The 14,086-nt window shown below is 42.5% G+C and overlaps 1 protein-coding gene across 6 annotated transcripts in view; it reads left to right on the forward strand.

The window, feature by feature from the left end:
* Gatad2b (GATA zinc finger domain containing 2B) overlaps window positions 1-13,854 on the forward strand; it is a 70,225-nt gene extending 56,371 nt beyond the window's left edge. For 3 of the 6 annotated variants that reach the window (NM_001379655.1, NM_139304.3, NM_001379656.1), the window contains 7 exons: window positions 836-967; window positions 1,853-2,023; window positions 2,263-2,578; window positions 4,757-4,959; window positions 6,124-6,234; window positions 6,580-6,697; window positions 8,318-13,852. In NM_001379655.1, coding sequence (NP_001366584.1) covers window positions 836-967; window positions 1,853-2,023; window positions 2,263-2,578; window positions 4,757-4,959; window positions 6,124-6,234; window positions 6,580-6,697; window positions 8,318-8,451 — 1,185 coding nt within the window. In that variant the 3' untranslated portion in view covers window positions 8,452-13,852. Of the gene's footprint in view, window positions 1-835; window positions 968-1,852; window positions 2,024-2,262; window positions 2,579-4,756; window positions 4,960-6,123; window positions 6,235-6,579; window positions 6,698-8,317 lie in introns of all 6 variants that reach the window. The other 3 variants (NM_001379657.1, XM_006501360.4, XM_006501359.4) reach the window with 3 other exon arrangements.
* Window positions 13,855-14,086: the final 232 nt, after the last annotated feature.

Below are 14,086 nucleotides of genomic sequence, written 5' to 3' on the forward strand. Positions count from 1 at the left end.
TTGTAGACTGGTCTCTGGGTTAGTGTGTGTTTGTTGGTTTAAAATCTCTACAAGTATGGAGATTAAAAGATAGTAGTTCTGTTTTGTTTTATCCTTCAGCATTAGTCAAGAAAAGCCTTATTTGGCATAGTGGTATGTATCTGTGATGCTAGGTAGATTTAGAATCAAAAGTTTTAAGTTCGGGGGCCTGGAGAGACAGCTCAGCAGTTGAGCCCTCTTGCTGCTCTTGTATAGAGGCTGCCTTTGATTCCCAGCACCCACATGGCAGCTCACAATCAGCTGTTAGTACAATTCCAAGGAATTTGATGCCTTCTTCTGGTCCTTTGCAACCACCAGTCACATACATGGTACACAGACATAAATGAAGGCAAAACAATCAAATACAAAAAATGCTGCTTTTTTATAAAGGAGTGAAACTGGCCATGTCTGAAAAGACAGACAGACAGACAAGACCTGGCATAGTAACACGTACCTTTAATCCTAATACTTGGAAGACAGAGCTGATGGATATCTGAGGCTAGCCGAGTCTACAGGTCAGCCCAGGCTATACATAACAAGAAACAAAACAAAAAAGAAAAAAATCCAAAAAGGCTTAATTTTATTTTTTCCTTGTCAGGAATTGAGGTTCATTTATTGTTTACACTCACAGGGAATTTTAAAAGCTTAGAACTTAACTGAATTTGACCTCTAGGGTTTTTGGCTTAGGTTTTGAGATTTTTTTTGTTTCGTTTTTTTGAGACAGAGATCCTGCTGCCTCTGCCTTCCTAATGCTGGGGTTAAAGGCGTGCACCACCACAGTCGAGCTCACAGTCTCATTTTCTATTTCCTTTTCCAGACTCCAGTTGTACAGAATGCAGCATCTATTGTTCAGCCATCTCCTGCACATGTGGGACAACAAGGCTTATCTAAGCTTCCCTCCCGACCCGGGGCTCAAGGAATTGAACCTCAAAATATGAGAACATTACAGGTATGTGACCCATAGTGAGACCTTACTGTTGGAGAAGTCTGTCACTCTTGTCTTTATTTGGGGATTTTTGTAAAGATTGTAGAAGAATCTCTATGAAGCCAGAAGCCTGATCTACATAATGAGTTCCAGGACAGCCAGGGCTATATAAAAGAGATCCTGTCTCAAAAAAGAAAGAAAAGAAAAGAAAAAAAGAAAAACGAAAGAAATCAGTCAGTCAGTCAATTAATCCAACACTCTTCTGGCCTCTCTAGGCATGGCATTCACATGCATTTATGTTCACAAACAATAAAATAAATCTCTTTTTTAAAAAAGTCAGAGCTGGGGCTGGAGAGCTGGCTCAGTGGTTAAAGAGTACCAACTGCTCTTCCAGAGGTCCTGAGTTCAATTACGGTGGCTCACAACCATCTGTGTTGGGGTCTGATGCTCTTCCATTAGACCTGGATTTAATTACTAGCACCCACAAGAGCCTCACTTTTTTTATGTAACTCCTATCTCAAGAGATCTAATGCCCTTTTGGCCTCTGAAGGCACCAGGTATGAATATAATGCATAGATCATACATGTAGGCAAAACACCAATACACATTTAAAAAAATAAAATAAACATTTTTTTTTTAAACTTTGTAGCCACTAATCAGCATTTAGAGTAACGTTCAAGGGCACACACATACATGCAGATAAAACACCATCCACGCGAAATGAAAATAAGTTCATTTAAAAAATGTTTTTGACTAGAGTGATGGTAGATTTCTCCCGAGTTGTTAAATGAAATTATCAAGTGTGTGTCCCCATGGTTCTAGCTGGGACCATTATAAGCAGTGTTTTCACTTTGCACTTTATGGGGGATTATGCCATTTGTGAGTTCTTTTCCTGTTCTTCCCCTTTAGGGTCACAGTGTCATCCGTTCAGCAACCAACACCACCCTTCCACACATGTTGATGTCTCAACGTGTTATTGCACCAAATCCAGCCCAACTTCAGGGCCAGCGGGGTCCACCGAAGCCTGGCATTGTACGCACCACAACACCTAACATGAATCCTGCCATCAGCTACCAACCAGTAAGAGCAAGCACTGGGGTAGAAACAGAAAAGTCCTTTATTTGCTTTTCTTACAGAAAGAGCTACAGGTTTTAAGTTTTTGTATATAGAGGACAAGAATGATGGGAATAGAGAGCATTCCCTATAATGGATGCTTTAAAGAATTATATAAAAGTCCAGACTAGAATCAAGTAGCAACCTCTCTTAGAAATTAAGATGGTCTACTACTTATCAGCCACCTGTCCCCTATTCCCTTTCAGCAGTCAAGTTCGTCTGTTCCTTGTCAGCGCACAACGTCTTCTGCCATCTATATGAACCTTGCCTCCCATATCCAACCAGGGACTGTGAACAGAGTGTCCTCACCACTTCCTAGCCCCAGTGCCATGAGTGACGCTGCCAACTCACAGGCTGCAGCCAAGTTGGCCCTTCGAAAACAGCTGGAAAAGACGCTCCTGGAGATACCACCTCCAAAGCCTCCTGCTCCCTTGCTTCACTTCCTGCCTAGTGCAGCCAATAGCGAGTTTATCTACATGGTAGGCTTGGAAGAAGTTGTACAGAGTGTCATTGACAGCCAAGGTAATACTTTCTTCTAGTTAAGTCTCTAAGCACAGGTTTGCCAAGCCTCTTGGCAGAGAACAAGTATTACAGGGAACTGTATAGTATTAAATAGCTGCTCTTAATGCAGGCCTGATAGCTCATTGTTTATAAGCCCACCACTTTGTAGGCATAGGCAGGAGGATTGCTCCAAGTTCAAGGCCAACTTAGAGTACAGACTGAGCCCCTGTCTTGAAAATGTCAAAGCCAGCCATATACACAAAAATAAGAAAAATCTTAGAAAGAGTAGAGTCTAGAGATGTAGTTCATTTGGTAGACTTGCTTATTTATCTAGAATATAAAGGTTAGAAGATTACAAGTTCAAGGGTACCCTCAGATAAGATCTATAATCAATCAATTTCTAGATCACTCTGGAATATATAACATCCTATCCACAGCCTTTCCAAAAAGAAAAAAAAAGTGAAGAGATGGAAGAAAAATATATGTTTTGTTTTGTTTTTTCAATACATTGTTTTGGTTTTTTGGTTTTGTTTTGTTTTTTGGTTTTTGGTTTTTTTTTAGAGAGAGAGAGAGAGAGTTTGTTTTGGCTCACATGTTGGGGGTGTAATCCACCTTAGCAGAGAGTCAGAGGCATGAGGAGCCTGAAGCAACTGGTCAGATCACATCCACATACTGGAAACAGAATGATGAATATATCTTATTTAGCTCCTTTTTTTGTTTTTTGTTTTGTTGAGACAGGGTCTCACCATATAATTCTGGCTAGTCTAGAACTCAACTATGTATAGACTAAGCTGGCCTTGAACCCGCAAGGGATCTGTCATGCTTGGCCTCCACAAAGTGCTGCTATGAATAGCGAATACTGCCTGTACTTTAGATAAATAGAATTTCTGGTTTATGAACGTTGTAACCTAGTACTGAACCTGACACCATGCAGTTATTAAGCTTAAATTTCCAGACAGTATTGGAATGTCCCTAGAGGACTGACTAGCTGTAAATGGATCATAGGGTGCCGTAATTTCAGCCAGGTAAGGTAGCTTATGCCTATAATTTCAGCACTTGGAATACTGAGGCAAAAGTGTTGTGATTCAAAGGCTAGCCTGAGCTATATAGTGAGTTCTAAGCTAGCCTGAGCTACAATGTAAAATCTTGTCTCAGAAAAATCTTTACAAAATAACTATTCAGACTCTGATAACAAAGTATTGTAAATGTGTGTGTAAAGGGGAAGTCTAATATAAAGTAATGTTAAGAAACAGAAGGAGGGAGTGGTTGGAGAGATGGCTCAGAGCCCTAGCTGATCTTCCAAAGGACCCACGTGCCAGCCCATAGCTGTCTGTAACACCAGTTCCAGAGGTTCTGACACCCTCACACAAAGATACTTGCAGGCAAAATACCAATGCACGTGAAATTAAAATGAAAGACGACGACAGGTGTGGTGGTGCATGCCCGGCACTTGGGAGGCAGAAGCAGGTGGATCTCTGAAGCCTGCTATACAAAGTGAGTTCCAGAACAACCAGGAATACACAGAGAAACCCTGTCTAAAAACAAACAAACAAACATAAATAAATAAAACAAAACAAGAGAATATAAACAAAGCATTGCTTTAAGTGGATCCCTTTGATTCTAATTTTATTATTATGAGATTTTTGTAAGACTATGTAACCAGGTAGGGCTCAGCCTTACCTTAAGTTCTTTTTGGGGCCTCCTTCCCTAGCCTCCCAACTACTCTGATTATCAAGCCAAAGTATTTATTAAATTGTATTTGAAAAAAAGTTTTGAAGGCCATTTGAGGTTGGGCATACCTTTAATCCTAGCACTAGGGAGGCAAAGGCAGGGAAAAAAATTGAGTTCGAGGCCAGCCTGTTCTATGTACTGAGTTCTAGGACAGCCTAGTCTACATAGTGAGACTGAATCTCAAAACAAGATAATACATATATAAATTTTAGATTCACTTGTTTAATTTGTATGAGTGTTTGTGCCTCCATACATGTATATCTACCACATTTTCCTGGTGCCCTCAGATAATCTTTTGGGAGAGTGCATCACAGTCTCTGAACTGCCGTTATGGTGGGTTGTGTATGGGCTGGGCACACATAGCCAAAAAGCTTAACAGAATTAACTTATGAGAAAGACATTTAATGAAAACTAACAGAAGAGGTTGGAGGTGGGAAACCACTAACTGTTCTTTTTATTGGTGTCTAGGCAAAAACTGTGCCTCACTTCTGAGGGTCGAACCCTTTGTATGTGCCCAGTGCCGCACAGATTTCACCCCTCACTGGAAGCAAGAAAAGAATGGTAAGATCCTCTGTGAGCAGTGTATGACTTCCAACCAGAAAAAGGCTCTAAAAGCTGAACACACTAACCGGCTGAAAAACGCTTTCGTTAAAGCCCTACAGCAGGAACAGGTGAGAACTCTGACTCCTACCTGCACAGTCATCTGAACAAGCTTGGTTTTCACAAAGGGTTTTAGGCCTGGAAACCTAGTTTCCTTTTAAAAAAAAAGAAAAAAAAGCAGGGTATGGTAGCATATGCCTTCAATCCCAACACTCTGGAGGCAGAGGCAAGCTGATCTCTTTGAGTTGGAAGCCAGCCTGGTTTACAGAGTTCCAGGCCAGCCTAAACTAGGTAATGACACCCAGTCTCAAAAAACAAAACAGTATAATCCTTTTTGTTACTCTGTCCTGTTTATATCATTTGGTTGTTTTTGATTGGCTGATAATGTATTACCATGTATGAATGACTGTAATTAAAGGACAGAAACAAGACTTGGAACATTATTGTTTTCCATAACTCTGAAAAAATTCTCACTATTAGCTCTAAATGATTCTCCCTTCTTTGCCTCTTGAGAGCTGGTATTACTGGAGTGCGCCACAACATTGTGGTCCTCTATTCTCCACTTTTGGTTAGACAAATGGATTTTTCTGAAAGGAATTTGCTGCATACTTTCAATTACACAATCTGTAGTTAAATAGCAAACAAAACAATAGATGATAAAGTAGCCCAGTGATAATAGAGGTGTGTGAGCAGTTCCTAATAGTCTATTCAAAGGGAAAGATGCGTTAAGACGCTCAGGTCCTTTTCTCTTCCATTTCACACTCTACTAACCATCAGAGTCCTTTAAGTAGGTAGCATGAGCCTTGTGGAAAATAGGTAAGTAGAGACCAAAGATAAGATGCTAGTTTAATGGTAGAGCACTTGCTTCCCAGATCCGAGCTCTGGGTTCAATATCCAGCACTGTATGGTAGTAACATGCAAACATGAATACATAAATGAATCTCTTTAAAAAATTAAAGAAATAGATAGTACCTCAAAGATTCGTTAGTTTTAATTACATTACTGTCCATTGTCCTCCAGTTGTCCTCATGAGAGCCAGCTTTCTAGAGAGAAGGGAATGCTTTTAATCTATAAGACATGTTGGCTGCTTGTACCTGGAGATCTCGGCATTGTCCCACCAAACTTTTCACCTTTTCTGCATTGTTCTAACTAGCTGGCATCATTACAGAAATAAGGCCCTTGGTTTAGAAAATAGGGTGCTGTCTTGTTCAATCTCACCTAATAACTCCCAACAGGAAATTGAACAGCGATTACAGCAGCAGGCAGCACTCTCCCCAACGACAGCTCCAGCTGTATCCAGTGTCAGTAAACAGGAGACCATCATGAGACATCATACACTGCGGCAGGTGAGGAATTTTTCCATAACCCTCCTTTCTCTTAGGGGCTATGCTTCTTCAGGAAATGATTCTGTTCTTTTTTTTTTTTACTCCTTTGGGTCTTTTGAATTTCTTCTTTTTTTTAAAAGATTTATTTATTATATGTGAGTACACTGTAGCTGTCTTCAGACATCCCAGAAAAGGGCATCAGATCTTATTATGGATGGTTGTAAGCCACCATGTGGTTGCTGGGATTTGAACTCAGGACCTCTGGAAGAGCAGTCAGTCCTCTTAACCGCTGAGCCATCTCTCCAGCCCTCTTTTGAACTTCTATAATGGCAAGATTTCATCAACTGTCATGTTGCCTTGTTGCAGGCTCCACAGCCCCAGAGCAGCCTCCAGCGTGGTATACCCACATCTGCCCGATCCATGCTTTCAAACTTTGCACAGGCACCCCAATTGTCTGTGCCAGGTGGCCTCCTTGGTATGCCAGGTAAGAGGGGTTGGTTTCAGAACTTACCTCACTGGGATGACTAGTTAGTAGATCGTCTTTTCTTTGATGATCTTGTATAGCTCAGGCTGGCTCTGGGCTTGCTGTGTAACCAAGGCTGTTCTACTTCTGCTATTCCCTAGCCCCGTGAACTGGAATTGCAGGCATGTACCACCTAGCTTTAGTGCACAGGGTGCATGTGTGGATGGGTACATGTATGGAGAGGCTAGAAGTCAATCTTGACTGTCATTCCTCGGGCACTGTCCACCTGCTTTTTGAGATAGGGTCTCCTAGTTTCCTTTAGCTTATAAAATAGGTAGGCTCACTAGCCAACAACTTCCAGAGATCTGCATCCCATTGTTAAGATTACAAGCATGGACTACCAAACCTGGCTTTTTTATGTGGGTGCTAAGGCTCAAGCTCAGGTCCCGTTTGCGTGGCAGGCATTTTACTGACTGAGCTCTCTCTCTGGCCATAGTATACAGGCCTTTTTTTTTTTTTTTAAAGTATGAGTGTTCCACCTACATGTACGCTGTATACCACTTGCATGCCTGGTGCCCACAGAGGCCAGAATAGGGTGTCTGATGTCTGATCCCCTGGAACTGGAGTTACTTATAGTTGTGAGCCGTAATGTGTGTGCTAGGAATTAAGCCTCAATCCTCTGGAAGAACAGCCAGTGCTCCTTTGTTTGTTTGTTTGTTTGTTTGTTTGTTTTTGTTTGGGGGGGATTTGCGGGGGGTTGTAGGGCAGGGACAGGGTTTCTCTGTGTACTCACGGTTATCCTGGAACTCATCTATAGACCAGGCTGACCTCAAACTCAGAGATCCTCCTGTCTTTGCCTCAGTGCTGGGATTAAAAGCATCACTACCAACTACTGACCCATCTGTAGCACAAATGCACAAATCTTTAGCAGTCCCTTTAGACCCCATTTTTCCTTTGCTTTCTGTTTTCTTAGGCCATAACTATTCTTTTGTTATTCAGCAAATGAATTTTTACTAAGTCTAAGTAAAAGACTAAGCACTAAGACTTTGGTAAAATTGTCTCTGCTATTATACATTTAATTCTGAGCTGGGCATGGTGGCATACACCTTTAATCCCAGAGGCAGATGAATCTCTGAGTTCGAGGCCATGGTCTACAGAGTGAGTTCCAGGACAGCCAGGGCTACACAGAGAAACCCTGTCTCAAAAATAAACAAACAAACAAAATAAGTTTAATTCTGTTGTGCTTTCATTGAGCATGTGAGTTCTATAGCAGCAGGGTCAACTGTCCAGCATGAATGATCTAGGATTCTTCTCCATGCTTCATTGGTTCCAAAATCAGAGCAGATCATTGATTCTTTCTACATTTTAATAATTTTTCTGTCACCAAGGTTTAACCTCTTTCTCCTATATTGTGCTATAAAGACCATTCATTACTCCTGATAGGACTGACGTTTCTGGAGGACTCTTTCCCTGAAGCTCAGGAGTAAGGGTAGAGTTGCTGCTGAAACAAAGCTGAGGCTAGAGAAGTACAGGCCATTGCAGATATGTCCTCCCCATTTCTAACTGCAATCTGGGATAGGCCAAAAGGGGTGTCACTTCTTCTCTTAATACCTGTCCCCTCCTTTTGTCTCATGAATCTAGGTGTCAACATTGCATACTTGAACACTGGCATCGGAGGACATAAAGCCCCAAGTTTGGCAGACCGGCAGCGTGAATACCTTTTAGACATGATCCCTCCCAGGTCTATATCGCAGTCCATCAGTGGGCAGAAATAACGCCTGTTCCACTTGTACTGCCCATCCTTGAATCCTTTACCCATTTCTCCCATTGCCCCCAACTTCCGTCGCATGCAGTGCCTGTACTGGTGCCTACCATACATGGAAAGCAAAACCGAAAAAAAACAGAAGACAAAAATAGACATCAACAAGAAAACACATGCCCTGCCCTGCCCTGCCACCTCCCCTTTATTCACACTGCTGCGATCTGCTCTCCTGCTGCTCTGTCTTCTCTCTTCGATTTCCTTTAACAGTGAGCTGGATCTTTGCCTCTGATAGAGGTCAGAATGAGGTCCTGGGAGAATTCAAGTCCTTTGATGTGTGTTTCTAAAGTATGTTTTATGCTATAATTATTATCATTTTTAATTATATTGTGTGTTTTCCCTTTGTTCTGTAGACGGTTAACCCCAATCTTCTGTTTTCTTTACTTCCCTACCACCCTCTGCTAACCCTCCTCCTTATTGAAAAAAAGTATATATATATATATATATATATAAATGATATACAATTCAATGATCACATGCAGATTGCAGTGGATCCTCAGCTGCCAATAGGAAATAACTGAGAATGTTAGGGACAGAGATGTTGAGTGCACTTAACCTGAGTTGTGGAGTGGGTATCATCAGACAAAGAGGAATAACATCCCACCTATGGTTGGTTAGGATCTGGAGAGTTTAGGAGGCAGTGTTATAGTAATGAAGTTGAGCTCTGTGACAATGAGTAAAAGAGCCTAGAGGGAAAAGCTTAAAAACAAAAACTACCTGTTGTTTAACCATGGGCTAAGGGGAAGAGGGGTTACATAAGCTCACTAGTGTCCCAAAGAGGGCTGCAGCCACGTCCTGACCCCAGTGAGGACACAGAAGTCTGTTCCAGGCCAACCATCTTGAGATTGTTTATCTTATTTTCTTTGTAAAATTGTCTCTCATCACACCTTCATACCCTTTAACAAGTGTTCATCTTCCTTCTAACCATAGTCCCAGAGGAATGGGTGTTTCCAGGCTGCAGGTGGCTGGGTATCCTAGAAGTTGGAATCGGTATATGTGGATCATGTGACAGAAAGGGAAACTAAACATAGAGGAGGAGGAAGAGGTTTCTCCCCGAAGTTGAGATTCTAGCATGTTTCTATACCTGTACCCTCTGAGTGCTGAGAGATAACGGGTGTAGACCCCCCCAATCAGGTTGGTATTCCACTCTGACTCTGCTATGCTGGCTGTAGATCCAACTCCTTAGAGCCAAGCAGTTTGTCAAACCAGTTTTGGACCTTAGTTATACAAGTATTGTCCTCTCCCAAAATTTTGTTCATTTTGCCTTTTTTTTTTCTTGCCTTTTTTTTTTTTTTTTTGGCACTATTAATGTAGAGAATAAATTGAATTGTGCAATGTCGCTGTTCTGAGGTTAGGGAGGTTATTAACATCCTGTTTGCCCACACTGTGGCAAGGAGGAAGGGAGGGGACCAAGCTGTTTTTGAGGTAAGGGAAACCTGAAAATGAAGGGTCTTTGCTTTCCTCAGATTGTACATGTAGTAAAACCTGCCTCTACAGCCCTAGAAGCTGTCAGAGTGTACTAGGGACACTTTGAACAAAGATGTATGAGGAGTTTTATAATATTTTGCCCTTGATAACCACCTGGGGAAATTCCCTCATTTTTATTTTTAAAAACTAAATTTTTTTAAAGTAAGAAGGCACTTTTAAAATTACACACACACACACACACACACACACACACACAAATACACAAACTATACACCTTTCCCATAAAATTTGGGGGTAGGGTGGGAAAAGAAGCTAAATCAAGCTCAATCCCCCCACTCTGGTCTCTTCTTTCCCAATACCCCAGTGCCACTGTGGGTGATTATACTGGCCCTACGGGTCTTCCTGGGTTTTTTCTTTCTTCCCTTTCCCTCAAATGTATTGAGCACTTAATAAAGGAGCAGAGATACAACTGTGTCTGGGCTCTCCAAGTGGTGAAATGACCTGGAAGCTAGATGCTAGTAACAAGTAGTTTGAGCAGGTCATTTCAAGTATTTTTCTGGGGAATGTGGTGCCCCTGACTGTAAGTGGTGGGGGAGGGGGGCTAATGGAGCTGGGGTTGGGATTATTTTAAAATTATATATATATATAAAAAGATATATTCTTACATCTTTTCCTTGCCCTCTGTGCTTTGAAAGCACTGAATAAATTGATCTGTTTTTCTCTTCCACAAAATTGGAAGATTTTTTTTTCTTCCATTTTTTAAATGTTCTTACCAGTCATCTTGCCTCGTGGCATGTCTGTCTAACCTCTCCCTACCCCGTGATGAAGTGCCATTTCTGTTAAGTCTCCCTGACCCCCAACTCAGAGGTGCTCAGAGGTACAAGGTGCCCAAGTTTGTCAGTTGAGATTAAAAGGAACAGAGAATGTGCAATACCGTCCAGCTGGGGCCTGTCCTTGCCCTGAGCTAGGTCCTCTCCCTGGGAGCCAGGCCACTTTGACTAGGGTTTGGAGGTAAGATGTATGGAAATGGGGAGTGGTGGCAAGGAGAGCCTATAGTTCAGTGCCTGTTTAGGTGCTGAGGCCATAGGGAAGAGGGTAGGGTCTTCCCTGTTTTTATCCCTTCAGGGTCAATTACATAGAAGCTGCTTATAATACTAGTATAGCTCTGTGGCCCTTTGCTCAGTCACTGAGGTTTGATTTCTCATCCTCTTTCCCTATCATCATACTCTTCCCAGGAATTAGCAAGAGGGGTGAAATCTTTCTTAATCATGGTAAAGTATTAGCCTTCCATCTCCTCCCTTAGGTTCTGCCCTGTCCCCCTTTCTTAAAGCCTCTACATTTTACATCACTGATTGCCTTGTGTCCTTCCAAGACTTTTTTTTGTTTTTGTTTTTTGTTTTAATTAACTCCCATCCTCCAGCTGTGGGCCCTTGTAGACACTAGCCCTCACGCCCTAAGGATAGGAGGAAAGACCCTGAGTTCAGTGTTCTTTACCACTGGACTCAAACTCTCAGCTATCAGTAGAGTGGGGATCAAACCAGTACAATCTAGCTTCCTCTAGACCTTGAGGCACTACAAGCAGTCATTCATGGATGGTGTCTTATTCCACAGCAACCTGAAACGGGTGGATTAGTGGCAAGGCTGGGGTAAAATTAGGAGACAGAAGTCCTTATTTGTCGGTTTTATTTTGTCAGTAGACCACAACATCTGAACTCCCTCCATTGCTGAATAAGTATTTTTCCTGCATTATGAGATATATGTATGGTAGACATTTCTTTTTAAAGACCCCGAGATAAATGTTTTCCTGCCTTGGTTACCTTTCCTTTCCCCTTTAAGAGGAATTAGCTATAGAACCGCTTTGTAAAGATGCTTCTTGATATTTTACTTTTGTTCCTTTCCCCAACCATTCCCACTTCCCCTTCTCTCCACAGCCCCGATCCCACTCATCCTAGGCTCCCTTCCTTTCCATCAAGATCTTCATTAGCTTATGATATTTGCTGCCGAGATGTTATAACAAGGACTCATTCATGTATATAAGCTATTTCTTGATCCATTTAAAAGGAATTGTACATTGTGTAGAAAAAAAAAAAACATGAAAAAGAGAAAAAAAAAAAAAGCCCTAGCCATGGATATTGTGAAACTGTGTTATGTCATTTTGTAATGTGCCCGTTTGTGTATGATCCGTGCAAAAGGGTTTCTGGGGAAGGGGAGGGTGGAGGGAGGCAGGACTGTGGAGGGTGGGGAGAGGAGTGGGCCGGGCCCAGCACACTGAGACTGGCAGCTGCTCCAACCCCATCCCTCCCTTAAAGATGCCACCTCCCCCACCACCCACCCCTATTTTGTGCCTTGCCCTCCCCACCCTGGAGTAATCTCTCCAGGTCACCAGCACTGCCTTGGCAGAGCCCACTCCCTACCCCAGCCTGCCCACTCTTCCTACCCCAGCATTAGGTTGATAATGTGGGAAAGTGCTGGAGGTTGGGAGGTAGCCGAGGAATGGGGCAGTTCCTGGGGGCATTGAAACCAAGTATTATTATGAATTGTAATTGTATTTGCACTGTTTTCCCCCTCTGATTGCATCAGCATATATACAATATACCTATATAACAAAACCCAGTGTCAAAGCTTTCTTATGCAAGGGATTTTCCCAACCCTTCAGAAAAAGAACCTCATGGACTTCTAAAAGGGTAGGTTGTCAGGAGATAGTAGAATAGTAGAAAGAAAGAATTTTAATTGTCCTAAGGAAGTTCTGTCCGAACCATTTAAGGATATGTGATTGAGTTGAGGCTGTCTCCTGTAAATTATAGGGCTCCAGGTCCAGGACAGTACAAAGAATCCAGGACACAAGGAGGCACAGTGTGGATACCTGGGGCCTACTGACTTGCTGGGTGAGCTTTGGTGAAACTGGTATCTTCAACCAGTGAATCGAGGGAGAAAACCACTGACCTCCATGCTCTAAATTCCACAATTCTTCCCCCATCTGCCAAAAAGCAAAAAGCACCTTGAGATGAGGGAAGTGCTGGGCTGAGAGACCAGGGAGGAAACAAAAGTGGCGTGCTAGTGTTACTTGTGTGACTGTAAAGTTTGGAAAGTTGCCAGTCCCTTGGTTCAGGATTGGTATGGGAGAAGTAGTGATACAGGGTGCTGGGCTGATGGCATCTTGGCCCTTGTGTTTCTAGCCATGTTGTGACCAGCCTCCAAGCCTCACCTCACAATCACAATCCTTAAGGGTGGTTAACCAGCAAACACCCCCCAGGTTGGTAATCTAGTTGTGAGCTATAGGATGTGGAAATTTCCCTCATCTTGGTAACAAGTAGGGCTCAGATGTAGCCCATATCTTTCCTTCCCTCAGATCTCATCTGAACCCCCAAAGGCAACTGTTCCACAGTCTGTCTCCTTCAAAGGCCCAGTTTATCCCTCCCCCCAGCCCCCCACCCCACCCCACCCCCAATTTCCTGAGCTGAGTATTTCTATTCTCTAGTTATTGCCATTAAAGCCTGGAAAAAACATAGGTTGATGGGTGAGGCCTTGGTGAAGGTGGAGGATAGATTGGGGTGGGTGGTGGGGAGCAGGGAGGTGGGGTGGCAATGGCCTTCCCTGAATAGGGTGGGTGGGAGGGAACAAGACCCTTTTGCACAACTCTCTTTTAAGTTTCCTTTTTTTCTTTTCTTTTTTTTTTTTTCTTTTTTTAACTCATTCTAATTTTCTGCATTGTGTTTGGGAAATAAAATGAAAAAAAAAAACAAACTAAGACCAATAGGAACTGGTTTTCAAAAGGTAAATACACTCCCATCTGTTTCAGAGGCTGCTGAGCATTTCAGCAGTGAAGATTCAAATAATAAGCTAATTTTTGGAGAAAGGATTAAAAGAAAAAACTTTGTAATATTTATCACTTGCAAGCTATGTTTAATAAAGAAAGGAATGGTTTCTAAGCTTTCCTGTGACTTGTGTTTTAGTTGTGGCCAAGGTGGGATGGGAATGGTTTGGTGGGAGAGTCTGAGTGTTGGGTAAGCTCTGGCTCAAGCTCCTTGCCTGCCTCTGCTGTTGCTCCTCTCCACCTCTAGTGACCCCGTAGTCACTTGGTATACGTGCCCTGACTGACCTTTCCCAGCGCCCCCTCACATCTGCACTGTTAGTAGTGTAATTGTTGGTAGCTGCTTTCTCTG

This window comes from Mus musculus, chromosome 3, assembly GCF_000001635.26.
Source record: "Mus musculus strain C57BL/6J chromosome 3, GRCm38.p6 C57BL/6J".
Taxonomy (NCBI): domain Eukaryota; kingdom Metazoa; phylum Chordata; class Mammalia; order Rodentia; family Muridae; genus Mus; species Mus musculus.